The 26,537-nt window shown below is 35.8% G+C and overlaps 1 protein-coding gene across 1 annotated transcript in view; it reads left to right on the top strand.

The window, feature by feature from the left end:
• The window catches only part of STRN (striatin), a 69,336-nt gene that overhangs the window by 21,150 nt on the left and 21,649 nt on the right, over window positions 1-26,537 (top strand). The window contains 7 exon segments of the mRNA XM_071429589.1: window positions 2,408-2,486; window positions 4,331-4,495; window positions 15,850-15,985; window positions 17,825-17,960; window positions 21,660-21,770; window positions 24,081-24,167; window positions 24,725-24,868. Coding sequence (XP_071285690.1) covers window positions 2,408-2,486; window positions 4,331-4,495; window positions 15,850-15,985; window positions 17,825-17,960; window positions 21,660-21,770; window positions 24,081-24,167; window positions 24,725-24,868 — 858 coding nt within the window.

Raw genomic sequence — 26,537 nt, 5'->3', positions numbered from 1 at the left:
AGATCTGGCTAATGGTCAAGGCATTGAAAAAATAGGTAATGCTTTTTGTGTCTCAGTCTCCTGATGCTTCTACTACAACAAAATTGGAACAACCTATATGTAAAGGCAGAGCATAGAATGTCTGCAAATCTCATCTTTGTCACTTGGTTTATGGAGGGGATGGTCTAGCTGACTGTCATGGTGATTTCTTACCTCATTGGGTTTAGAAAGTCCTGAAAAGACCCCCAAACAAACAAAAAATCCTACCCCATACCAGCTAGCAGAGCTTTACACCAGGCTTTTCTTGTCCAAGTTTTTAATGAGTTTTTTAGAAATTTTATTTCAAGCAATTATCAGCTTTATTTCCATAACTGAAGAAATATTGAATTTGGTGCTACTAAGTGGAAGACCTCAGTCTCTTTCTGGACCTTTAGAAAACTTTGTCCTGATCATACCTAGACAACCATGGGGATTTTTTGTAATTTCTCAGGATGCATCTACAGCACATTGCTGCAGTTTCCAGCTGAGGAATGTAGTGTGAGGCCTGGCTTGCCCAGCAGAGTCTAGACTGTGCATTAATTCTGCAAAGTCAACATTGTGGAAAGACTTTAGTTAAAATTCCATCATTCTCATTTATCCCATTGTGTTCTATATACAGCTATCAGAAATGTGTATTTTCATTCTATATCAAATCTGGACTGATGACTTAAAATAGAAACTTTGTTCTAATGCTATTTTGAAGTTGTCTTTGATTGATACTTATGTTGTGTGTTGATATGTTCCCCTTGCCCTGTCCCTGTTTTTCCTGCCCAGTCATGAAAAAAAGTCAAAATGTTGGTAGTAGTTCTTCTACATGGATCCTTGTTGTTTTCTTTATGATATCTTGGTGAGTCTGTAACACAATTTTAGAGTAAAGATTTCAATCTCCTGGTAAAGGGATACTTTAAAAATAAAATCATTTATACAATTTATCCCTGTATACTATATATACTATATCTTCTGCTATAATTTCCTCATAATGCAAGTCTCTTCACTCTTATCTGTTAACCACTGCTAGTGCTAGCAGTCATCACTTTTGAGGAGACTAAGCACAAGAGAATTCTTGCCTCTGGATATACTTAACAGTGCCTTCAGAAGAGTGGATTTTGCTTTCAAAAAAGAATTTTCAGGCAGATTTACCTCAGTCATGTTTTAATAATTATAGACTGAGCTTTAGTAGTTGTGCATTGGATCCAGCTGTGTCCAGTTGTCATTGGAAGATGATTGTGCATTTGATTATTTCCTGTGGTTGCTATTAAATAGATTTGTGAATATGAGATGTCTAAAATTCATATGTCTCTCCTTGCATGTGAATTCTGATTAGTATTTAATAGCTTCTTTGGGTAGGTGGTGGGGCTTTTTTGTGTAGTATTAATTGAGTTGTTCAAAGGTAAGTGACTTCCTGATGAGAATAATAGCTTTCACACGTCACATATCAAGTTACTCATAGGAGTATACCACAGGTTTTTCTGGTTCTTAAGTCTTGTTTACACAGGAAGTTTGTTCATCCTTCAGTGTTTGGACCACAAAGTTTTAAAGTTTTATAGAGGCTTTCATAGATAATAAACCAAGGCATTTTATCTTGGGAAGCATATGCATCTCCTTGAGGAGAGGAAAAAACCCACCATCATGTGCTGTGAAGCTATATATGGAATAAATGTGTAGCTGTTGATTGCCAGTATTCTGATAGTTTTCTTAAAAGAACAGCCACATAGTCACATGGTATTTTTTAATTTTTTTTTTTTTTAGATTTTTCTGGAGTAGTAACTTTTGGTTACAAATTTATGGTTGGGGAAAATGTGCTGAAAATTTTTTAACAACTTTTCAAGTTAAAAAATAGTCCCTATTGTTTATTTGTTTGTTTCTACAATGCAAATAAGGATTAAATTGATGCAAATAAGCTAATGCAAATAAGGATTAAATTGATGCAAGTAGATCTGTTGATTTATATTGAACTATCAAATATAAAAAAATTGGGAAGTTGTAAACCAATATCGTGCTGCAGTTAGCAGATAAAGATATTTGTATTCAGACTTAATGTGAGCAGCAATTATCTTGGGAGGCCAAAGCAAAAATTGGACTGCAGACTGACTGTCATTATGTGCCCCTAAAGGAGTTAGGAACTTGCTCTCATAGAGTAGGAGTGCTTAGGAGTTAGGACTAGTGGAACTTGCTTTCATAGAGTAGGATGTACCTGGAAATCTTTATGTGTATATAGTCCTACAATTATGTGCTGTGTGCATTTTTTTTCTCCCTTCATTATTTGCACTTTGAATTTTGGTATTAAACCATTCCTAATCATTTTAAGGCAGATCACTTTTTATGTGGATGAGCATCTTGTATGCAAATAGGAAAAGAAAAAAAAATGTAATAAAATAATCTTTTTCAGATGAAGGGAATGAGACAGAGATTCAGCCACCACAGAACAGCCAGCTAATATGGAAACAAGGACGACAGCTGTTAAGACAGTAAGTGTTGAAAAAAGGACTCAAATACTGAATGCAAAGAAAGAATCTGCTAATGAAATATGATGGTGATGGTATTTGATTTTTTGATTTTTTTTTCAGTTGTATTTTACTGAAAGAAAAGCTAGTGTGATGAAGTGTGTGATGAAGTTCATTGAGCTTCTGCACTACTTTTCCTTGGGTTTTAAAAAATTTTAATATTTCATAACTTCAGATGAGAAGCCTTGTCAAGTCACAAACACCTGATCTCATTTACTTTTCTTTCATGGAGTATAATAAGCCAATCTGCTTAGGAGAACAGTGGGTCATGACATTTTGCAATTAAAAAGCAAAAGGCACATGTGATTCTGTGAAGAGCTGTTTAAAATAAAAACAGCTGGTGTTGGAGAAGGAAAAGTTTTATTTTGGCTTGTTTAAGTTGCAGAAAAGATTAACATCCAGAAGGTTAGACTAGATGTTTTCTAATTCTCTGTTCATGTCAATGAAACAAATGTCTCTTCATCTAAATTAATTTTTGAATTGTGATCATAGTTAAATTAATTGCCATGATATTTGGTGTGTTTCAGAGGATTAAATGAGAGGGGACTGAGACAGTAAAGATGGTCTGGAACTTATATTAAAAGACCTTTTTCCAAGGAGTTGTACAAAAGTTAAATTTGTTGGATGGCTTGTACAGGCCTCTCTTTTGCAAGAGCTCAAATCTTTGCCTGCATGTTGAATAAATGTAACTAGAGTGGTTTTGACTTGGATCAGTGATTTTGAAGACAAGTCATTCCGTCTCAGCGCAGTTCATGCAAGAGTGACGCGCTGCTGAATATAGAGTGCATATTACTGACAGACTCTGTTTTGCATAGGTGACTTGTTTGATTTTTCTGTGGCCAACAATCAGTATTTCTCTCCTAATGTGGTTATGTGAATGATATTAAATAATTGGAGGAGAATGTTCTTGGAAGAGAAGTGCACGTCCCTGATTTGTAACAGCTGTCACTGTAAAATAGCTTTTCCCTTCTTCAGAGTTGTCTAGAATATTGACAATTTAATCAATTCACTGCTATTAACTCCATGTTCTAGAGGGAAGGACACAAACCAATGTCTACTTTTTCTTTTTTAAATCATTATTTCCCTCCTGTTTCTCTCAAGGGCAACATGGCATATTGGTGAAAGAGCCAACTTTAAAACTACAGAGCCAGCTTTGGGCTGTGAAGTTTTCATACAATGATTTTTGCTGTTCAGTCTTTATATGAAAGACAAATTTTTGCAGATCCATTGCAGAATAAAGGAAAGGCAAGACAGATTTTATCAAGTCTAGTCCATCATAAATAACAACTCTTAATAATGGCCACAGCTAAAGAATTTAAGTTTTATTCCATTTTCTAGGCTTCTAATAATGTTTACATAAGGAACATATCTGCTGCTTCTTGTATCTAGTTTCCATTTGTCAAATAATAAAAATGCTTGTGCATGCAACTGTGGTGATTTTTATAAAGCAGTTGTAAGTATTTTAATTGAAAGTGCTTTTCCATCCATTTTAGTAGATGAATGAATAACGTATTGTATAACCTCTGACTGCTAGGCTCTCTGATTTTTTTTTTCTCAGTGACTGTAGAGGCTGGTACTGCAAGAGGCGATCCCTCTGCAGCTGGTACAGGATGATTTACAAGCATGTTTCACTAGCTCAGCACCGGCGTTTGCTAAGCTTAGGGATTGAGGATGAGTTCAGAGAGAAGTTCAGCCACTTGCTAAGCTAAGGGATTGAGGATGAGTTCAGGGAGAAGTTCAGGGAGGAATTTCATGTTTTGCAGAAGTGACATGTGCAGAGGAGATTAGCATGAGTTCTCTTCCTTCAGGTATCTACAAGAAGTGGGCTACACCGACACGATACTGGATGTGAAATCAAAACGAGTGCGAGCTTTGTTGGGCCTCTCAAGTGATGCTTCAGAAAAAGAGAGCAGAAATCAAGAACCAATGGTAAATGGCACAGAGGGCCAGATTAAAGAAAACGCAATGATTGGGTAAGCATCAAGATGACTTTGTTCTCATTCTACATAAATGCACTTAGTGGCATTGAACAAAATTTTTGTTTACTGAGAAGATTTCAGGATTTTTTTCTAGTTTGAGATTAGAGCGATTCCAACTAATTTTATTATATTAAGCAATAAGTATGGAAGTAATTCTTTAGATTCACATCTTGAAAGCACGGTAATTTTTTTTTTTTTCAGTTGGATGGCAGCACTAAGTCAAATCAAGCCTCTTTTGAGATATGATTGCTAAGTGTTTAGAAGTCAGTGTTGTTTCAAGTTAATGGTTTGTTTGTATTGGTGGACACTTAACTGTGTAGGTTACAGGCTTTGCTCTTCTGGTCTGTGCTGACTACGACATGATAATCTATATAAGAGAAGGAATTTTTTTGCTAAATCTGAAAAATAAAGTCACTCATTACATTCTGAGTCCTAAAAGTTTATGGTTTTCTACTGACATATGTAAATGTGACTGAAGTGTAAGGTACAAATTTCTGTGTTTTAATATTTCTAATACTATGGAAAGTCAGTCAAAGATGGTAAAAGCTTGTTCTTACTTCTTCTCTTAAGTAATGTTAAAACTTAAGAGGTGTTTTTCCATTTTCTTCTCTTTTCAGAAGAGTGTTAAAAAAGAGAAAAATGAGTTAAACTTAACTCTAAAGGCTTCAGAAAAATAATCTGTTTATTCATGTTTAAGATACTGTAGTTGCAAAACTGGAATAATAATGAAAATCATGCAGAATTTTAGGAAGAGTAGATGAGGTAGATGAGTACTGTTTCCAGTAGTAGCACAGCTTTCCTCGGAAATCCTCATTCTTTTTTCCTTTTCTATATTCAAGGGGCAAAATTCAAGACCTTTATTTTCTAAGACCTAATACTGTTATATATACATCCTATCTTCTAAAAAGCATTTGTAAGATTTCATGATACCCTCCTGATAGCTGCAGCAACTTCAGGCCAACAAGTTACATAAGGGCAGAAGTTCATTGTTATGTAATTAAATATAATGCTGTGAGATGGAAAACTTGAATGTGTGAGAAAACCTGCAAGCTACTAAAATATATTGTGTTGCTACATAGTTGACAAGTCATGTCGTTTATGTACAACAGCTTTGTTTTGAAGAACAAGGAATGCTTGATAGCTTGTAATAACAGTTCTGGTTTGATTTCTGGTGAAGGGGAAGTGTGTAAATAAAGCTTCTCCTCTTACACTTTAAAATTTACTTTTGTGTATTTACATAGTTTTGAAGAAGGTGGATGTGTGTATAAGGTAGTTACTTGATGGATGAAATACTGGGACAGTGGTTTTAATAGAGCAGTTTTGGATATATTTGCATTTCTTTCCTATCTGCATTTCTTGGTTTTGGGATAGATCTGACATTAGGTTTAACACTTTGTAGTTTACCCTGTTGCTGAGGATATTCACTGATGGAGAAAAATAATTCCCTTCCGTTGTGGCAGTACTAGCTTGTCAGCTGCAAGGCTGGTCAGGCTGTACACTTTGAAAAACTGTTCTTGCTTGTGATGCCTGAGATGGCAGACTGCATTATAGAGCTTAGGGATGTGTTTTGATAAGATAATGAACAAGAAGGGACTCAAGGGCTTTACAGTGGAAAAATTTTCCAGGGTTCTTGTTCAACATGGTCATGTTGAACATGGGTGATTTTGAATTTCTGGATGTCCACTGAGATCTCCCTCACCAGAAGGAAAAAAGTCAGGATTTTACTAGAATTCCATGATCAATCTAAGTACAGGACTGCCTCTGAATGCTGTGATTCTTCTGGGTGCTTCAGTCACACTTGCAGACCACCTCTTTCAATTTTTCTTTCAGGAAGCATTCTGTGGCTTGCTTCCTGGCAGAGACTGCCTGTTATTTAACAGCTATTTCATTTTGTGCTACCTCAGTGTTTCTGTGACATCTGGCACTGTTACCTTCTTCCAACTGCATCATTACTTACCTCTGAGATTTCAAAGTGCAGGTTTTTGGTAGGTGCAAAATGAGAAATAAGCTCATATTTACCTGTCTCATGTAAAGCCAGCATAACTTCAGCCTATATAGAACAGCTTCTCTTTGGAAAGTATAGAATTGAATACATGAACCAGGTCTAAGGCACATGGATGTTGCTCCTGAGCTCAGGATGCTACTCCTGAACTCAACTAAAATTTTTAGTGAGTGTTTGAAACCCTAATTCAACACTTTCCTACCTGGTTGGCAGAACTAGGAGAAATTTAGGTGACTCAGCTAAATTCTGGCTTACTATTGAGGAAGGTGCATCCTTTGAAACAACCTCACCAGTGCTAGGCCGCTTACTGTGAGGGCAAAAGGACTGGACCTTCTTTTAAGCAGCCTCTTGTTTATCCTTGTGTGCATGTGAAGTGAAAAATGGATTTGGGCTGCAGCAGGCTTTTGCAGTTGGAAGAAGTGCAGTGAACAAGTGTCTGCAGTTTGGTGTAGTGGTAGAAGAGGAAAGTTATGGTGAGAAATTGGAAGAACAAGAAACCAAACAAAACCTTAGTGCAATTCCAGGAAGTTTGAGGACATATGTTAGTGTTTGCTGGGACCATGAGACATTGGGACAGTTGCAAACTAAAATGCAGACTGAAGACTCTCGGTGGCTGTATGAGTACAGTGAAACTCTTCATAGGAGAAAGCTTTGCTATCACCAGAGAAGCCTGTGAACTGCTCAAGCCAATGCAGTTTGGCAGATTTTCCTGTTCAAAACATATAATGAACATTGATGTCAAATACTTGCTCGCAAGTCTGAGAAGACTGGTCAACCTGAAGATGTTTTAGTTACATGTGAAGAGCAGAGCACTGGGCAGAAGGTAATGCATGAAAATGGATATAGTCTAACAAGGAATACACCTCTGTTGAAGTGAGAAAAGACAGCTCATAGCATTTTTGATCTGTTTGGTCTTGGAAGAACTGCATAACATGCACCCAGTTGAATCTGTGCATTTTAAGTCTGTGTTTTAAAAAACTGTTTACATGGAGTGAAAAATGTGAGAAGCAGAGTACAGGACTGGAGTAAAGAGAAACCTTGGGGATGGGAAATGATAAAGACAAATCAATAGGAGTTTGAACAGAATGTGGGTGAATGTGATGAAGATAATGTACAATAGAGGGGAAAATGGTACCGTGAAAAACAGAAGGAGTATGGATTTAATGATGCATTTCCAGAATAGAAAAGTGGAAGGCACACTAGCTTTTAATTTCCTTAAAGATTTCTCCATATAGCAGTGTAAATTGCAGAAAGAACAGATTGGCTCAATTACCTTCTGTACAACTGAACACTTGTGATAAATTCCAAAGAAAGGAAGGAGATGGTATTTGATGCTTTTATGCTGCCATATGGTTATCTCTTTGAGAGGAGAGAGGTAGTAATGGCAATAGGAAACAAAACTTCCTTTATGTTTTCATTATTTGTTTGATAGCCAACCAATATTTTCTTAGTGAAATGAAAGTGGTGGAGCATAAAATAAATGAGTATTGCAAAAAATTCCAGGGAAAAATGAAGTGATCTACTTCTCAACACAGTCTGATTTTAGCACAATTTTTGTGTTAGTGTATTCATCTGTGCATAGTGCTTTTTGCTGCTATTCAGCCTTCCTCAGAAATACCTCTGTGACTTGCTCTGACTATACTTCTGAGCACAGTGGAAACCCACACGTTACTTATTTTTTAATATTTTTTAATGCCTTTGATTGTTTTAAAGATAATACCTGGCATTTTTCCTCTGACCTTGGGGATATGTGAAGTGTATACTTCGTGGTAGGTAGGGAGGATGTTTTTCCTCTGTTCAGCTTACTACAGCTTTAACAGATTTTTAAGTTGTTGCAGCAGCATTTGTCTATTATATGAGTTTTATCTTGTTGTCTGTCCTGTATACCTATTTCAACAGCTGAGATTTGGACACTCAGTGTTTGGGATGCCAACACTGAGTTGAGCCTTTTTGTGGGAAAGGCTAGTGAGAATGTTTGGGGTGATTATTGTGAAGCTGATGCTGTTTGCTTTGGTATGTAGAAGCATATGATGGTTAATGTAGTGCGAATACTTAATACAATAATATTTATTTGAAGCAGAGGATATGTAACTTGAATTCTGCTAGGCTCTAGTTGTTTTAGAAAATTGCTGTCCGGTCCCTCATAACCTCTCAGCTTAGTTTTGTATATCGTAAATTATTGCAGTTTCTTCAGAGAAGTTCCCCTTCCTTTGGTACAGTGATGAGCACACTACTGTTGTCTGACTCTGTTTTAAGCCAAATCAGTTTCTCTTCATCCTTAGGTGAAGTAGCCTCAGACTTTGTGTTACTAGCTTCTGCATGTTTGGCCAGACTTGAATTCTTACATTGCCTATTTATTTACTGATGTACAGATCCTCTTGAAAACTTTAGCACTCAAGAAAGACATCATGTGGATTTTGAACGCACCCTGCAAGATTTTGAATCCATAAATGAAATGTTAATATGATAACATGAGCTAGATATAGTCCTGTTTTCACTTATTTCATGGAATTTAAAAGGGAATCAGTTTTCAATTTCTTCAATCAGCTCACTTGCATTACAAAAGATAAGTACCACTTGGCATGACTGGACTCAAAAATAGATACTAAAATAATAACCTCATAATAATGGTTTAAATTCCTAACACTTGCAGTGAGAGGAATGGGTGCTTTCCCCCAACAAACTGAAACAGAATTGAAAGCTGCCTGCAATTGTAGCTTGTAGCCTTGAAAACACGAGAGTACTTAAGTATCTTTAGTTCATTTATTACCTCATTTTTAGTAGCTTTATCTTACTGAGTGAAACCTAAACAGTCAAATGAGTTTACCTTCTTGAAGGTGTGTATTTGACTACTATTTAGTATGAGTGGAAGCAAATATAATAAAGGAATGGAACTGGAAAGGAATGAGGATGTACCAAACTGATGTGTATATATATGCATAGATACAAATGTCTATATATAAAAATGGGTATAGATTAGTTCTTGCTAAAGGTTTGATCATTAGAACTAAAAATAGCCAATAGGAACTTCTTAAAGAAAAATGGTCCTGAGTGATATATCAGTCTCTCTCTAAACTTACCTGCTGCATTTTCTTTTCTTATTGAACTGCCAAGGGCTTCCACTGCCTGTATTTTACATGAGCAAAATCAAACCTCAGCATTTGAAAGCAAATCTGAAGACCTTTTCAAAAATCAAAAATTTTGAAAACTGTATCTTTCTGATATACAACAAATCATTCCAACTGACACTTCAGTGAATGAACGTTTTTGTATACCAGAAGAACTTAATAACTCTTTTGCATCTCTAAATCCTATTAACACTGGCCCAAGTAATGAAAATGCTGCATACTGGCTGATGAATGTTGTTTGTTGACTAGCTTATAAAATGGTTTATTTGGGAAAATACCTCTGAATTTATAAACCTCGGATAATAGCTGCCATAAGAAAGATTTCCAAAATAGTATGCAAGTAGATGTTGAATTACAAAAAGGAAAAAAAAACCACCAAAAAACAGTAAAGGGAATAAAGCAAATAGATTTTGGAATTTTTTTCACCTTTTTTCTGTTTCTGCCTGCCTCCATCTTGCAGTGACCTAACAGGCATTTCAAAGGTACCTGATTTAGGCCAGATCTGGATACTTTCAACAGGTGCACTAAAGCAGAAAAAAAAAGTAGATAAATTTGGGGGTTTTTGTGAAGAAAGAAGTACAAATGGACCACACTTTTAATTGGCATCATTCTGTGGCTTAAGAGTTTGAGAGATGGTTTTTGGAAATGTCACATAAGATTCACAGTACAGAAAGAATGGGGAGAAAGAGAAAGAAGTTGTGCAGTTGGAGAAAGAGAGGAGCAAAGAGAGGGGAGGTGAATGGAGAAATAACTTACAGGAGTTACTCTCATACCTCAAATATTAGGGTTTTTTTTTATTCTTTATAAAACTTATTTGTTTGATATTTTATAGTTAGCTGACGAGATTTGGCAAGAGAAGTGGTCCTTGCTTTTTAAATGCCATTCCTTTGTGCTTCCAATTTATATGCAAACCATTTTGTAAGTGTTGCTTACCAGTTGTATAATACATATTGCACTAGTTCTTGCATTGTGTGGTGTGACTTCGTAGGAGATTCAAAGGTTGTGACAGACTGTTAGCCTGGCCTGTGTTCATTGTGTGTAAATGTTGATGATTTTAACTGTTCTGTAGTTTTATAAATTATTTTGATATTTTCTGTGCTGCATTATGAAAGATTTTACAGTGTTGAACTTCTAATGGACTGTTCTTAAAGGCTCTCCTCATTGAATTTGCATGCATTTATTTAATGAGTACAATTTGATAGAATTTAACTAGCCACATTGAAAAGACTGTTTTAAAACATATGATAACTAAATTCTGTGGGGAATCAATAAAGCTTATGAAGACTATGCAGTAGCTATTTTGATAGTAGTAGGAAACTGAAACAAAGAAAATTGGTCAAGAAAGAGTATGGTAGAACAGCTCTGAATCCTGGGTCACAACAGGTTCTTTCCAGCTGTACAAGCTCCCAGGAACATTTCTCAGCCTAAGCTGAACTTGTATTTATTTAACTTTATTGTGGTATTTCTTCCTGCTTCTGAATTTATCAATAAAATCCTGGTTTTATTTAAGATAACTTGTGTATGTCTTGGATAAAATAAACAAACAAAAAAGCCCTCTATTCTTTCCTTTGAGGCTGTGAGTAGGATTGAGGCAGTTAATGTTCTTGTGGTTGGACAGTTCATGGGAGAAATTTGAGATTCTCCCTGGACATGACCACAGACTTTCCAGAGTTATTATCAACAAAAGAGAAGGTAATGATAGAAATATAGAGTGTGTTAGTTACAAAGAAAATACACGTCTATAATGTGACTTTAGTCTAAGTTAAACTTGACTTTGCAATTTGAAATGTTCTGGATCATGCTGGGAGCTGGAAAGGTATCATCAACATGCTGTTGTAGTTTCCACAAAAGAACTTCACCTTGCCTGTAGGTTATGGCTTCTGCATTTCAGTCACTAAGAAATGGGATTTATGTTAATATTAATATTAAATGTTGAGAGCAAATACATTCAGTCTGAGCTATACATTTTTTAAAGCTGGCAATATTTCAGTGTCAGAACCAAGTGAGTTTTTACACAAAATGCTTGTCTCAAGGTGTGTCACTGTTGGCAGAAAAGGAAGAGTTGATGTTATGATCTGCAGAGCCCAGCAAAGCCAGGCTTTCTTTATTTAAATAGTATATATGGAATATCCACAAATAATTTTTTTTTGATTTCATGGGAAGATACTATTATTTTTAGTCTTAAAGGGGCCAAGGGGTTAACATGAATCTGAATAATTGAACAGCCTGTAAAATACAAATTGGGATCAGATTTTCACAGCCATCATAGCTACTCAGAATTTTGTCAGCTTCTCCTGAGGAGGAAAATACTAATGTGATTTCAGTTTCATGTTATTTTAAGGGATGTAAGTACTTCAGTTACCATCCCATTTGTAACAAGGATTTTGTGTTTTAAACAGGAAAACATTTCTTACTTTTGGTCAGAAGTTCCCTGTTTCAGGAGTGATATTCACAAAATCTGTGCACTGCCCATCTATTGTAGTAAGATGGAAAACCCAGCAGCATTAGTCTAGCTACAGTTGCCTTCTGGCAGTAGTTATTGTTATGCCCATGAGAAGCAGTTATTCCTGCTGTACCTCATTGTGGGTAGGCAGGAGTGGCAGGGTCATATCTCTGCCCCAAAGAATTGCCTGTCTGCCTGGATAAGGCTACTGGAAAGGAGGATGTAATGGACAGAGATAACAGTATGTGATAGAAGATATGATACTGTTTAATTGATTTTTGTTGGGCTGGTTGGTTAGGAAGTGCTGCGTCACCTGGGACGAGACCTTCAAGGAGAGAAGCCAAAGTTAGGTGCTGGAGAGAAAAGCATGCAAGAGTGCTGTTACAGAGTCCAGCTGAGGAAGGAGCAGTGGGAAAGAGATTCAGAACAAGCAGCTGAGCAGCACAGCATTGAGGGAGGCCCTGCCACAGTCTGGCTGCTCTGTGCTTTCTGCTTTGGCAGGTTCCATAGCTTCTCCTGCTGTCTGGGGGTTCTGGTTCATTCTTCCCCAGCTGGTTTTCTTTAGACAGTATGGCTGGGGAGGAAGGAAAAAGCTGCACCGAAGTTCTTGCACTTTGAAAATTATGTTCTTCCTTAAATATGTTGTGATACAAGACAGTCCAGAAGAGAGGAATTGTCTTTGTTGAGACCTTTTAAGGGTTTTTAGTCTCTCCTTATTTGCAATGGGCCCTGAACCTTGCCTGACTTGTGCTTGTAATACCACAGTTTGTATCAGTCCCCACTTTTGGAGCTTGATTCTATTGTTTTCACCCATTGATTTTTTTAAAAAATACTGGAAGCTACACAAGCCCTGGAAATGTCAAATTGTGTTTCATTTTCTAAAATAGAATTTAAAGTTATTTATTTTACTAGCCTATATCTGAATATGTTTTTGACCCTTCTGCTTTTTTAAGTTGCTTTGCGAATGACCCCCTAAGAGAAAAAATGAAAAAAAAGAGATTGAAAATTAATGAAGCTTGAAATATCCATCAAAGTACATAGCATAAATTAGCTAAGGCCAGACATTTTTCTTCAATACATTTTAGGTTCTTCCAAAATATTCATACTGACAGCATTATCCAGAATGCATTATGTTCATATGTGCTGAAGGATGAAAAATAGTTCAAATTACTAAATCGCCTTTGATTTGACTGCTAAAGTTTATTGGGGTACAGTATAGGAAATCAGCCTATCTTCTACAGGAAGATAGTTTCAGCTTGAAACTATCTTCCTGTAGAACCCTTGGATAGTTTAAATATTCTTTCTCTTCTGTTTTTATTTTTGGTTTTTAAGAATTCTTTCTTGGAAGTTGTGTTGTAGCACAAGTAATCTTCTGTGGCACTATGCTGACTGTACATTTCTGTACTGTACAGGAGTTTTGAAATACATGATAAATAAGCTACCATGTTTCCCAGTGCTTGAGATGCCCATTTACCCCTGCTCCCCACGTAAATGCAGATACATTATTATGTGTATATATATCCTGCCCACTAAAATGTGTAATAATTAATAGCCAATTGAAATCAGAGCAGTTAATCAAAAAAAGATACAACCTCTTTTGGTAGTGACTTTGAACTTCAGTGTGAGAGAGCCAGGTTTAAGAGCAAATGAGTACAGAGCCAAGTCTGGTATGATTTACTGCAAATACTTGGACCTGTAGAAGGATATCTGTTTCTTAATAGTAAGGTCTCTTAATTAAAAATTTTATAGTCCATGTTTGGTATTAGTTCATATATTGCTGTTTACCTGGAGTATGTCTGATAATTGCTGTTATAGATATCAGCCATGGTATTTTTACGTGTTATACTTTTACATGGCAAAATACAGAGGGAAAAAAACCCAGAAATAGTTGTAGTTGGATGATTTACTCAAAAGTAGACACAGACTCTCAGAATTTGCTGAAAGTCAAGAAGTTAGTCAATTTAAGCAAATCACAAGTGTTGTCTTACCAAGATTTTTCTGTTGGAAACAGGAAGGCAACTATACTATAGCATTTCTGTGAAAATGTACATTATTACTACAGATTCATGAAGTGTTACAGGTTGCCACAGTAGTGATTACTTAAGGAAAAATAAAGATATCACAGGTTGTTGTCAGGTTTGTCCTAGAAGTGAGGGTCACAATACTGCTGGAAGCAGGGCAAATTCGAAACTTGCTTAAGATTGTTCTTAGATCTAAGTTAAGATCTGGAAAGGCAGAAGGAATATTTTTGGAAAAAACAGTGACCATGAAAACATAATGTACATGGAGGTATATTATATATATTATGAGGCTGCTGTGTATGCAGAACTTCTAATGAAAGTGAAATCTCTATTGGCATTTTTGGGTTATAATGGTGAGTAAATGAAGAAAAAGTAGACTAGCAAATTGTCTTAATGAAATGCAGATATACCGGGGCTGTGAGGAAGCCACTTCTAATTGTTGTCATGTAAGCATAGGACTGCTTGAGCAGAGACTTGGCAAAGAAGGAAGTGTGCTGCTTATCATGCCTTATTACACATCAAAGCTTTTGCCCTTGCATGCTTCCTGCAAAGCGTTATGACAAAACACTGGAGTAAGTGGGTGATGGATGGATGATCAGGTGCTCACACTGCAGGGGGATTGCAAGGCCTTACTGTATAGGTGTGTTAGCTGATTGAACCTTTTAAAATGCTTAGCAGAAACAAGGCACTTGCTGGTACTAAGGGTGACTGCATAAGACAATTTAGAGCTACAATTCTGAAAGGAGAGAGGGAGAGACTTCTACTGTTTCAGTGGTTGTGAGAATCAAGATGACGTGCATTTAGTGATGAACTATGAAAAACTGTCTACTGATTAAAGGTAAGAAAACAGTAAAGCTTGCCTTCACTGCTTCAAAGCCATCTCAAGAATGTACCAGTTTTTACTAGAAGGAATTATTACAATTCAAGATGAATGAATTTTGTTCGCTGTATCTTTCAGGGATTGATGGAGAAGTGCATTTTCTGTATAGAAAACACAGATCCTGTTGATAATTTTAGGACTGCTTTATCTGTACTTTTGTCAGAGTTTTAGTAATTGTTACAGTCCTGTTTCTTGGATTCTTCCTCTTCTGTTGTTAATATAACAACCCTTATGCTTCCTGTTCTGAGGCACTGCCTAAATTTCTGCCAGCACAGTCATCATATTCCCCAATCTTCATCCATTTCCTTATTTGTTTAATGTAAATTCAAATATTATTTAGTCATCATTCATATTTTCCCATTATATTCTTTTATAGTGGCATATTTATCATGCATTAAAAGCTAATGAATGAAAGATCTAGAGTTTGGTGTTTCCCAGCAAGATGAGGAACATCACCTAGCAGTTGCAAAGTTTTCCTGTACCCTGATGTACATGTGGGAGCTCAGCTTGGTAGCTGTGGCTCATGTCCTTGTTGCTGAGGCTTTCAGTAATGGCATAGCAGAATTGATGTTGTTTTGGGCATGTGTCAAATGAATGTTGCTTTAAAATGCTTTTCAAATAAAAAATTGAAGTCTTTGTCCTAGTAATGGCAGCTATACTAAGAATAATTGTTGGTTCTAATAATACACTTTATGTCTATTGTTTAGTTCTTTAGCCACAAGAATTTTAGCTGTTAACAGTTCATTTTTACTAGTAGGCTTATTTTAGTCTTATATGTTGGACATAATAATACAGAACAGCTTAGTAATTGCAAAAGAAACTTCATTGTGATTTCTTTTCTCTCATGATGGTGATTGTTGTTGTTGTTGTTTAGGAAACCTGAATTGACTGACTCTGCCTCTCTGCTAGAGACCTTCAAATTTCTTGAAAATGCAGCTGCAGACTTTAGTGATGAGGAAGATGAAGAAGATATTGAAGGAAGAGAGAAAACAATCATTGATACTGCAACAGTGAGTGGAAAAAATAATTGAAAAAGTTACGAAGAACCGAAAAAGTGAGATTAATGAGGTGCCTATAAGCAAAGTATATGACTGTGTATGTACACATGCAAATCATTAATGCATCTTTATGATGTCCCGAACAAGCATGTGTACGTAAGAGGAATTATATATGCATTTCTAAGTTTTTGCATACAAGTTATGCTTTGCCATCTTTATTGCTGTGAGTTAGATTAAATTTTTCTAAAATTATCTCTTTGCTATTCCATACTGACTTGTATTTTTGATAGATACTGGAACACAATTTTTAAGGTATCAATATCCTTTTTTACAGTTCTCAGCTTAGTTTGAAGGTATTGTTCAAAACATTGCATGTCAATAATGATTCTTGAATATTTATTAAAAAATTAATGATACTTGAAATTACTTGTAAAAATTGTCTTAGATTACAAAACTAAAATTCACTTGTATTTATAACTTGTGGAAGGAAGAGGTGTAACTGGAAGAACTCTAATGTAGTTAAGAAATTTTTTTGTTTGTTCAGTCAAATGCCTTAACCTCACTCATGACCTATACTTTGCTGTATGATTTATTCATATGATCACATAGATACATGCAATCAGTACTCTTCTTTAAAATTAACATTTATTCAGTGAATTGTTTCCTAAAAATTGAAGCAGATAAGAGATGATGGATGTGATTGTCTTTATGGTCAGTTTTAAGAATTAACACTAAAAAAACCATTAGTTTTATGGAATTTTTAAAGGGGATCTTTTCAGATCTTTCCTGTCATTCATGGACTGTGAACTAAAGTCTGAGACTCTTCTGTTAAGTCTTGTGTAATACAATATGTTCACTATGCCTGCTGAAGAAATGAAGCTTGAAGTTTAGAATTGCTTCAGGTTTAGAAATTGGCTCTCTGTATTTAGAGGAGATACAATCAGTCATCCTCATGAGCTGTGGGATGTTGGACTATGTATTGGAGTCTTTACAGACTGACCCTTGGCAAGGGTCCAAGTCAAAACATTTTGATTAAGGTAAATTTTCTATTTTTGTAGAAGTAAAAATTGTGATATGGTTTTCATGAAACATGGCATCAGCTTACCAGTTAGTCAAATAACTGCAAAGACTGTAGTTCATTTTGATTATTAATGAAAAAGTAAATTTGTGGAAAACTTAAAATTAAATTCTTCATTAAATCGTATATTTTTTTCTTTTACCAGAATTTGCTTTTGAAACTGAGAGGGAAATTCAGTTTAAACATGAAAAGCAACATGTTTAAGTAGCAATACCATCTGAGAAAGCATTCAGGATGGAATGACTTACAAAGTCTAAGAAAATCAGCTCTTGTCAGTTGTGGGATTTGGGGTTGGTTTATTTGTTTCCTGGAGTTGAGTCTTGGTCCGCATAGAGAATGATTTCAGAATTGAAAGTTAGCTATTTTCAGAGAAGCAAAGTGAGTTTGGTTTTACTGAAGTCTTTTCTGTGGCATTCTTGAGTTTTTGTTTGTGTGTTTTATGTGTTTTTCAGAAATGTTTTAAGAGAGAGTTTGTACATTTATAGTATTAAAGAAAAAGACAGTAGTGGTGTAGATTAGTGTAGGTTACTATCCACGTGATTGATTATTAATGGTCACAGGAAGAAAGAGTTACACACAAGTTTCATTTTCACTTAGAAGTTTGAACAAAGTCTGTGTACTATTCCAGATTTACTTATTAATGTGTACTTTTCTGCTTCCTCTTCAACTTCCTGTTTGGATTTTGCATAGAGGACAAGACAGTACTGCTTGGATTAAAAATATGTTTGTAAGTTAATTCAGCATTTTTTTCCCTGTACTTTCTGACCCTTCAGATTGTAAGGAAAAGAGTGCTATCTGACAGCAGTGAAGACAGAGATACAGAAGAAGCTTTGAAAGAGTTTGACTTTTTGGTTACCTCAGATGATGGTGATGCGGAATCGAGAAGTTCAGGAGATGGGACAGACTGGGGTAAGGAAATTTGATGGATCATACCAGGAGAAAAAAAAAAGTGTGCTAAGAACATATTGTGACTGATCAGTTCATTGAATGAGATCTCTGTTAGGATCACAGCATCTTTTGATTATTTCTACTATTTCTATTTTTATTTGATTATCGATAAATAATTGGTAGACTGAAGTCCTCTTGATATAATCTCATTTTTTCTGTAAACTGCTTCAATGTAAAGAATCTTCAAAGTTTCTGCCTCGCGTCATTTTTCCTTTTCATTAATTCTAAGGCAGATAGAATTTAAATTTTATGAGTGGCATTTCAATGTATTTTTCCAGTGACCCATGCACATGAAGGGCTCTGATAAAGCTGTATTTTACAATTATGATATGAAAGTTATTTTGTCATCTTTGCTTTTTCTCTTGGATGCAGAGAGTAATGTGAGTCATAAAATCCAAATGAGTTGTACTCTTCTTGTGGATTAGTAATTTAGTTAATATGAACCGTTCAGCTGCTCAAACTTTCTTTTATAATTTAGCAGAATAATATATCTTTAGGGCCACTAGTCATAGAGAGACATTTCACAAGCTGCTCTCTGTCCTTTGAGGTTCATGCCCTGCAACCTGTATTGCCACCATCTCCACTTTACCTTGACGTAATTATTCTGCCTAAACCCTTGGTATAGAGAAGGGGAGAAAGAAGAGAACTGGTTAAATATCTTGATGGGAAGTTGATTCCTACTTAAGCTGCTCTTGAAAGTCTTAAGGATAGGTGAACATGGAGCTATTGAAGATGATGGGAAACAATTGAGCTTTACAATGGAGCTGCAGCTGTGACAGACCGATAAGCCATGGTGGCTGTGGCTCTCACATGGGCATCTCCAAGATGCTGTATTTCACTGAAGCCATGTCCATCTCCTGGTTGGACTCCAAGTTATTGTTCAGTGTGGTGTAGTCTCTGCTTAAGAGGATGTTGTAATATTAGATACAGCAGTCAGTATCTGCAGATCATTAGATAGCAGCAGTCATTCACCCAACAAATCTAGAAATACTGCTCTTAAAAAAAAATTGGATACTGCTCTTTAATAGTAAAATTTTATCCATTTATGCAGGGTCAGTGCAGCTATTGCTTGTGTCACCAAAATTCAGTATGCCAACAGGAGCTTTTTGTTCTCAAATTCACACTTCTGGTTTATTTTTGCTTTCATTGATGACAGCTGAGTACAAGTGAGCAGAAGTCTAACATTTAAAATAAATTGTTATTAAAAGTAGTTCTTTCATTTCCAGAAATGCAAAAAGGTTTGTTTGTGTTGGAGGTGTTCATGTTTTTCAATTACTTCTTTCACAGCCTGTGTCTTTTATGGTAACTATGTAAGACTTAGCTTCTTCAAAGAACTGCTGTTGTAAATCACTTAGGTCAGCTTAAGTGAAACTGTTAAATGTAGTACAGTAGAGTGATGTTGTAGTGAGGGACAGCAGCAACAGAGGAAATTTTTTCTTCATTTTGGATTCCAAGTATTATTGTTCAGTTACAGTAAACGGTTGACCCCATTTGGCTTGAAAGGTCCTCAAATGTTTTTGGTAATTTTTAAGCTATTAAGCACTTGAATAGCCATAGTTCAGGATCTGCTTCTGAAGTTGAATAGTATCTGTGGGACATGTGGGAAACATACTGGAACAGTCTGCAGAAAATTAATATATTGGGTGTTTTCCTGGAAACAACCTAATAAAAATCAATTTAGACTTTTTTTTTTTTTCTGGAGGAGGCAAAAAAAGTCTTGTCTAGCCAGGGAGGAAAAGCATGATTAAAACTTATGACCTAATTCCAGAAAGACTAGATACTTGTTTCTCTGAAGTATGATTTTCTCATATATTTTTGAATTCATTATGCAGTTCTTGCTCATTAGTGGTAATTGAGGTATATGCATTAAGAGGACATTACTTAGCCCATATACAATCCATTTTAGAGTCTCTCTTCAGCTTACTAATGCTTATTTTCATAGCTTTTCTAAAAGACTTAAACTGATAAACTTTGTCTTAAGTTAATCTGGCACTCCATGAGTATAGGATCATGACTGAAGGGTTCAAAGGAGTGAGAGAGCACCTTAAAAAGTATCTTTTCCCTCTGTGATGCAAGTCTGAGCAGAGTCAGTCTCTGTTTTCTCAGAATCTGTATATCAGGTAGTTAGAAGCCACGCTAAGATGCCTTTTTTTGGCATCACTGAACTCTCACAGTAGTCTCAGCCCCTCCTTGAAGCCCATCTGCTCCAGCTGCCTGAACAGTCTTAGTGGCTCGCTTAGACTTGCTACACTATGCTAATAATAGGTATTTAGGACTCTACCTAAAAGGTTTCTCAGCATTAAAAATATTGTCTTGGATACAGTTCTCCAAATTGTGGTCTCACGAGTGCCCAACACAGGGGAACAGTCACTTCCTTCACCCTCTTGGTTACATTCTTGTTAATACAGCCCCAGGATATTGTTGGTTGCTTTTGCTGCAGGAATATGTTGCTGAATCCTGTTGAATTTGATGTTGATAGAGGATCCCTAGGTCTTTTTTAGCAGTATTCATTTTTGACAAGTCAGTCACATTAATAACCTGTGTGTGGTTTTTATCTTCTGGCCAGTCATAGTGGCTCCTTCAGACTGTGATTGATAGTGTTGTGCTTCCTCTACAGACATTTAAGTTCTGCAGCTTAGTCTGAGAATAAGTTTATTATTGTTTGTATTTTGAAAGATCTAGAATAGCTTATCAATGTAGAAAGCAAACTTGGTCTGAAAGGAATTAATCTTTAAATAATAAAGTTAAAATTTTAATGAGCAAAACAAAGCAAAAAGATAATGCATTTCAAGCTGTAATGGTCAAGAAAATATATACAAGGAAGAGCTGTAATACCTCCCCTCCTCTCGCGAATTATTTTTCTAAGCTGCTTCAGGACAGCCTCCATATGTGGAAAAATTGCTTGGGGGATTTGAACTCACGTAACATGTTTTGCTCAAAATCTCTGAATACTCTAGAATTGGAAGGATTCTTCTGTTCTGTATCATGTGACAGAGGAAACAATTTGAGGGAGATGTTTAGGAAAAAAAACAAATCCAAACAAAAATATGGGGATGTTTTTGCATTAGGTACGCTGAAATGTTTTTGACTTTTTTTCCAAAGATTACTACCTCAGGCCTTCACCTTTTTGTAAAGTTTCATGGCTTTAGTGGTCTAAGGGTTTATTTAAACCATGATGACATGAATATTGTGTTCCAAAATTATTTAAATGTGCTACTGCTTTGTGTAAATGACAATATAGCACAAAACCAATAAAATGATAATTTGAAATGCAGTACACAACATCTGAGTTGTAAAGTTATGTAGACGAGTAACATAGCTGTTTCTTCTAGATGTAATAATCCTTTCCCTGGAGGAAAGAAAAAGATGAAAAATGTGTCCTGATTTATTATAAAGTAAATGTTGCTTACATTTATGGACAGCTATGTGCTTGGTTATGGGAATTAAACATGTGAAATTTCATCTCAATTTTTAATAAGAACATTCTGAGCAAACAGAAGTGGAATGTGAGTAGCAGTTTTGCAGCTTTCACAGGCTTGGTGCTATTTCTGTCTGTTTAAAATAAAAGACAAACGTTGACAGCAGCTGTTGCCTCCTTCAGTGGAGATCACTTGGTGACATTATTGAAAAAGGATGTTTCATTTGTTTCACTTTGTTTAGAAAAGGAAGACCAGTGTCTCATGCCTGAAGCCTGGAATGTCGACCAGGGAGTTATAACCAAACTCAAGGAACAATACAAAAAGGAGCGCAAGGGGAAAAAGGGGGTGAAGAGTAAGTGGAAAACATTGCACCTTAAAATCATAAATCTCACATCTTTCACACCCTTAATTCTATCTCTCTTTCAATGTTTTCCTAAAATTACTTACTCTTTTACTTTGCTGCTCCTGACTGCTTTCCTGTTCACCAGTTCTCAGGGGTTGAAATTAATGACAGACGATCAAGTTACCTACAATAAATAGTTGGATTAGATATAACTTCTTCCAACCAAGTGTTGGATTAGTTAAAAATTCTTGCTTTGAGCATGTTTTGTACTTTTGTTATTCAGATATTTGAATTGTAAAAGGCATTGTTTTAATACTTCACGCTTTAATACAGAAGACTTCAGAATCCTTTCTTAGCTGGAAACATGCCAGTTTCACAGGATGAGTTAAAGTCTGGTATATAAATAAACAAAGAAAGAGACCAAACTGGAAACTCTCTTGAGTATCCTATTAGATGACAGTGGGAGAAAACAGGTTAATTTCTACCCCTGTTTATACTTGACATTCACAACATGAAAGTCATGCTGTCATCATAATTTGTTATGCAGGGCTCGAAATAGGAAGCAACTATGACCATCAGTTTATTTGTAATTCACAGGATTTATTTATTGACTTTCATACCTCTGGGACTAGCATTCAAAAAAGTTGGGTATTTTTATTAAAAAAAAAACACCTGTGAACAGTATCTGAAATACAGTTTCTAGCCCTGTATTTTTTTGTTACATTTCTTGAAATACAGATATGTTTTGTAAAATCAATTGGTTTTGATAGGTAAGCCATTAAATTTTTTGAACTCAGATGGAGAGTTTAAAATGAAACACTGTATTCATGGCTGTGTTTCAAAGACCTAGCCATATTGAGAATTCATGTGTGAAAGATGTATATTAATAATATTGCATGTAGCCTGGTAAGAAATTTCAGGGATGTTTCTCCCTTTGTGGCAAGATGCTTATGAATACCAAGGAAATTCTCACTTCCAAAGAGATATGCACAATGATGTAAATATGTCAGAGCCTCGCATTGAGGCTGACTTGTTTTATTACTTTTTGCATTGATATTCTCATTAGCTGCTGCTCAGCAGTTGGTTATTTGGCTGAAATTATGTTATGAAATAGAAAAACTAAACATCTCCTTTTTTTTTCCAAATTAAGAAAAAAAAAAGTAAATAATTACCATGCTTTAAATTTCTTAAGTAATATTTTTGTCATCTTTGGAAAAATTTAATTTACTGGAAGTTAATTGCAAGTCTGACAAGAATATGAGCTGACTAACCAAAGTGTTCATGTTTCACAAAATTGATTCTAAATTTCTTTATGGTTAAAGATAGACAGGACATGCCAGTATATGATTACAACGAAAGTGATTTTTGTAACTTGTCTGTTATTTTTAAAATACACAGACATGTTATGTAGTTCAGGGTAAATAGCTGTGGGGTTAGTCTAGCAGAAATTATTTAATCCAAGTGTTGAAATTCTGTTCTTGAACAGCTGTTGTCTTTTTATTTTTGATGATAAAACTTAATTGTTAATATAGATGCAGACATTATTGGAATATGTTTTATATCATTATGATAAAAAATCACGATGGAAAGGCAGCACTCGGACATCCAGTGCTCCTTCATGAGGATAATTGCTGCCCAGTACCTTTTGGATTGATTTGATTGGTTTGATCTTGGGAGACAAAGTGGTTTACTGCAGCAGTGAAATTAAGCATCTTTCCATGGACAAACCATCACTGGAGGGCCATCAATGCAGAAAAGTCAGGAAGAATCGGAGCCTGTTTTCAGTTATTCATAATATTGCGCATAGTGAAGAAGAATGTGAGGGAGGCTGTCTGGAGAAAAAAGAAGGAACTAAATAACATTAAATTTTACAAAGTTTATTTCTATGACTTTATTTTCATCATATATGGTGCTTTGCCACTGAACTTCTACTAAGTAAAATACTGGTTTTATAAAGCAGATATTATAGTAAAACAATCTTGCAAAATCCTTCTTAGTGTTTTTCTGGATTGAGTAATATTTTGGTGACAGACAAGTTAAATACATTTTAGTGTATTATCAGTCATTATGATTAGGGTGGACAAAGTAGCGTTTGCAACTGCATTAGTAAACTCATGATTTTGCAAGGCTGTAGTAAACATTCCTGTGAAGTAATAAGAGAATAGAATCATAGAATGGTTTTATGAGAGAATACCTATATTAGAGTACACTACTGTGTTAAAGCTGCTTGAAAATAGCTGTATTATTTACTGGTCTAGGAAAAAAACATAATGGACTATGGGTAAGACATTTTCCCATTCTTAATTAAACTTACAACAGGAAAAACTACCGAAGATATGTTTCAGCCTCAATCCTATATAAAACAGTCAAAACAGGGATGTGGGAAAATGATGGAGCAAAGCACAGGTAAGTGTCAAGAAGGGCATGGGTCTTCACCATATGTAGCTTCAGGAAGTAGGCCAGTGAATCCAGTTGCATTTTTATTTTAATATAAGTATAACTTTTTGGATTATATAGTTCACGATACTACACTACTGCACAAATAAATTTAAATTAAAATGTTGTTGTAACAATGTGCTGCACAAAGTACCTGATGCACAAATCCTAAAATATTCATGGATGTCAGCTATTGTTTTAGCAAAGTAAATATTCGAATTATCTAAAGTATGACTCAGTTGGCGGCATTCTTCAGCATCCCGTACAAGTAGCACTATGAGTCCATTCATATGGGGAAAATTGTGCGTTCACAATTCTCAGCTGCTTCTATCACTTTCTTCTTGAAATTCATTTCATGCTGGATGATTAGTTACTGCTGAAATAAGTGCTCATTAGTTTTTCTGTGGTAATGTCATAATGCAAGGTAGGATCCATTGTTGCATGTGCTGCTGTAGCATATCTGATAAAAGGAGTGTCATCGTGAACTATGCCTAAACCCTTTAATTTTTTGTTTTTTTTCTGGTTAGGGCCCAACAGGTCAAAGCTGCAAGATATGCTTGCAAACTTGAGAGATGTTGATGATCTCCCTTCATTACAGCCATCTGTTGCACCTTCTTCTAGGCCCAGTAGTTCAAGGCTCATTGAACATGAGATAAACAGGACGGATGAAGGTAAATATTAAAAAAGTACATTCCCCTTCATAGAGGGTGGATGTTTGTAGTTACTTAAGAATTATTCTCTCTGACTTTCCAAGCACTTTACAAATTCTGATTCAGTATTGCAAGTTTTAGGTATAATAGATTACATTCTTTATTCCTCCATTACGGTCACTATAAGTAAGGTCAAGACACCTACCTAAGTTCAAGTCTTGGCTGAATATCTTTGAGCACAATGAAAAAAATAGTTTGGCACTTAGTGGCTTTGTAATATGACCATCCTAAATCACTTGCTTTTGTTTGTGCTCAAGCCTTGCAGACAAGTGTGGGCCAGAAACTCTGAGGACATAAGAGCATCATTTTTTCCCCATAGACATAATTTTAAATGTATGTATGTATAGATACACACACACAAGCGTGCCCTTTTTTCCAAGGTGCAAAGATAGAGGCTGTGCAGGTAAACACAGATGCCTTACTATAGCTTTCAAAAGCACGTGTAGTGAAGCATGATTGTGTAGTGAATCATACAGAACAACTTGCAGCTTGCCAGTGTATTGATTTCCATAATGTGTTCCAAAAATTAGGAGAAATTCTCACAGGGGCTAGTCCAAGTGAGAATTTCTCAAGCTTGTCCAAGCTAGTCCATGGCTCTAGTATGGAGAGCCATGCATGCATCTTTGTAATGAAGCACTACTATTAAGTCTGAAAAATGCTGAGTCATTCATTTGATTCAATATTTGAATTGCTATAATATAGAGCATAATAACACATAGGATATGAAGCTATATTAATTTGTCAAACATGGCAGCCTTCCAGTACCTAAAGGGAGCCTGCAAGAGAGCTGGAGAGGGACTTCTTATGTGGGCATGTAGTGACAGCACAAGGGAGAATGGTTTCAGACTGAAAAGAGGGCAGGTGTAGATTGGTTATGAGGGAGAAATTCTTTACTGTGAGGGTAGTGAGACACTGAACAGGTTGTCCAGAGAAGCTGTGGATGCCCTGTCCCTGGAAGTGTTCCATGCCAAGTTGGATGGTGCTTTGAACAACCCCATCAAGTGGAACAACCCCCATGGCAGGGGGCTGGAACATGGTGATCTGTAAGGTCCTTTCCAACCCAAACCATTCTATGATTCTGTGATATCATGTGCTCTATTAAAATGGTAAATATGTGTTTTGAAAAAAGTGCAAAACATGAGTTCCACTTAGCAGTCTTTCAGTGAGAATGAAAAAGTAGGTCGGCCAAGTTATAATTAAGATGCATAAAAAGCCCTGGTGTGTGGAATAGCTACCAAAGATCTCAGTAGTTCTGCTTCCTTCATGCTCAGTGATTTTCTTCATGAAAGAAGGGGGTAACTTAGCAACGCTTTGTGAAGTGGAAGAATTTTTTGTTGAATGTTCCCTTTCCAACTTTTCTCACATGTACTGAGAGCTGTATTAGCAGAGCTCTATTTTCATGTCCTTTCAGTAATGTGTTTTTTAATTCAGAGACTCACATGGATTCTCACAAAAAAAGGACAGCTGATGTTAGCTGTGTATTTATAAAGCTGAGACGCCATATTTTGGGCACACATTTTTTTATTCTAGGAAGTTTTCAAATTTGATGTCTTGTATGTATTGTGTGTTAAGTGAAATATTGCATTGTGAGTTCAAAAGACAGGAAAAGAAAACTGTAGTGTAAACTTTG

Source organism: Agelaius tricolor, unplaced genomic scaffold, assembly GCF_023055355.1.
Source record: "Agelaius tricolor isolate 1412-34295 unplaced genomic scaffold, bAgeTri1.0.p SCAF_1, whole genome shotgun sequence".
NCBI lineage: Eukaryota > Metazoa > Chordata > Aves > Passeriformes > Icteridae > Agelaius > Agelaius tricolor.
Note: the sequence above shows the minus strand (reverse complement) of the source record. Positions and strands in the feature narration are given on the sequence as shown.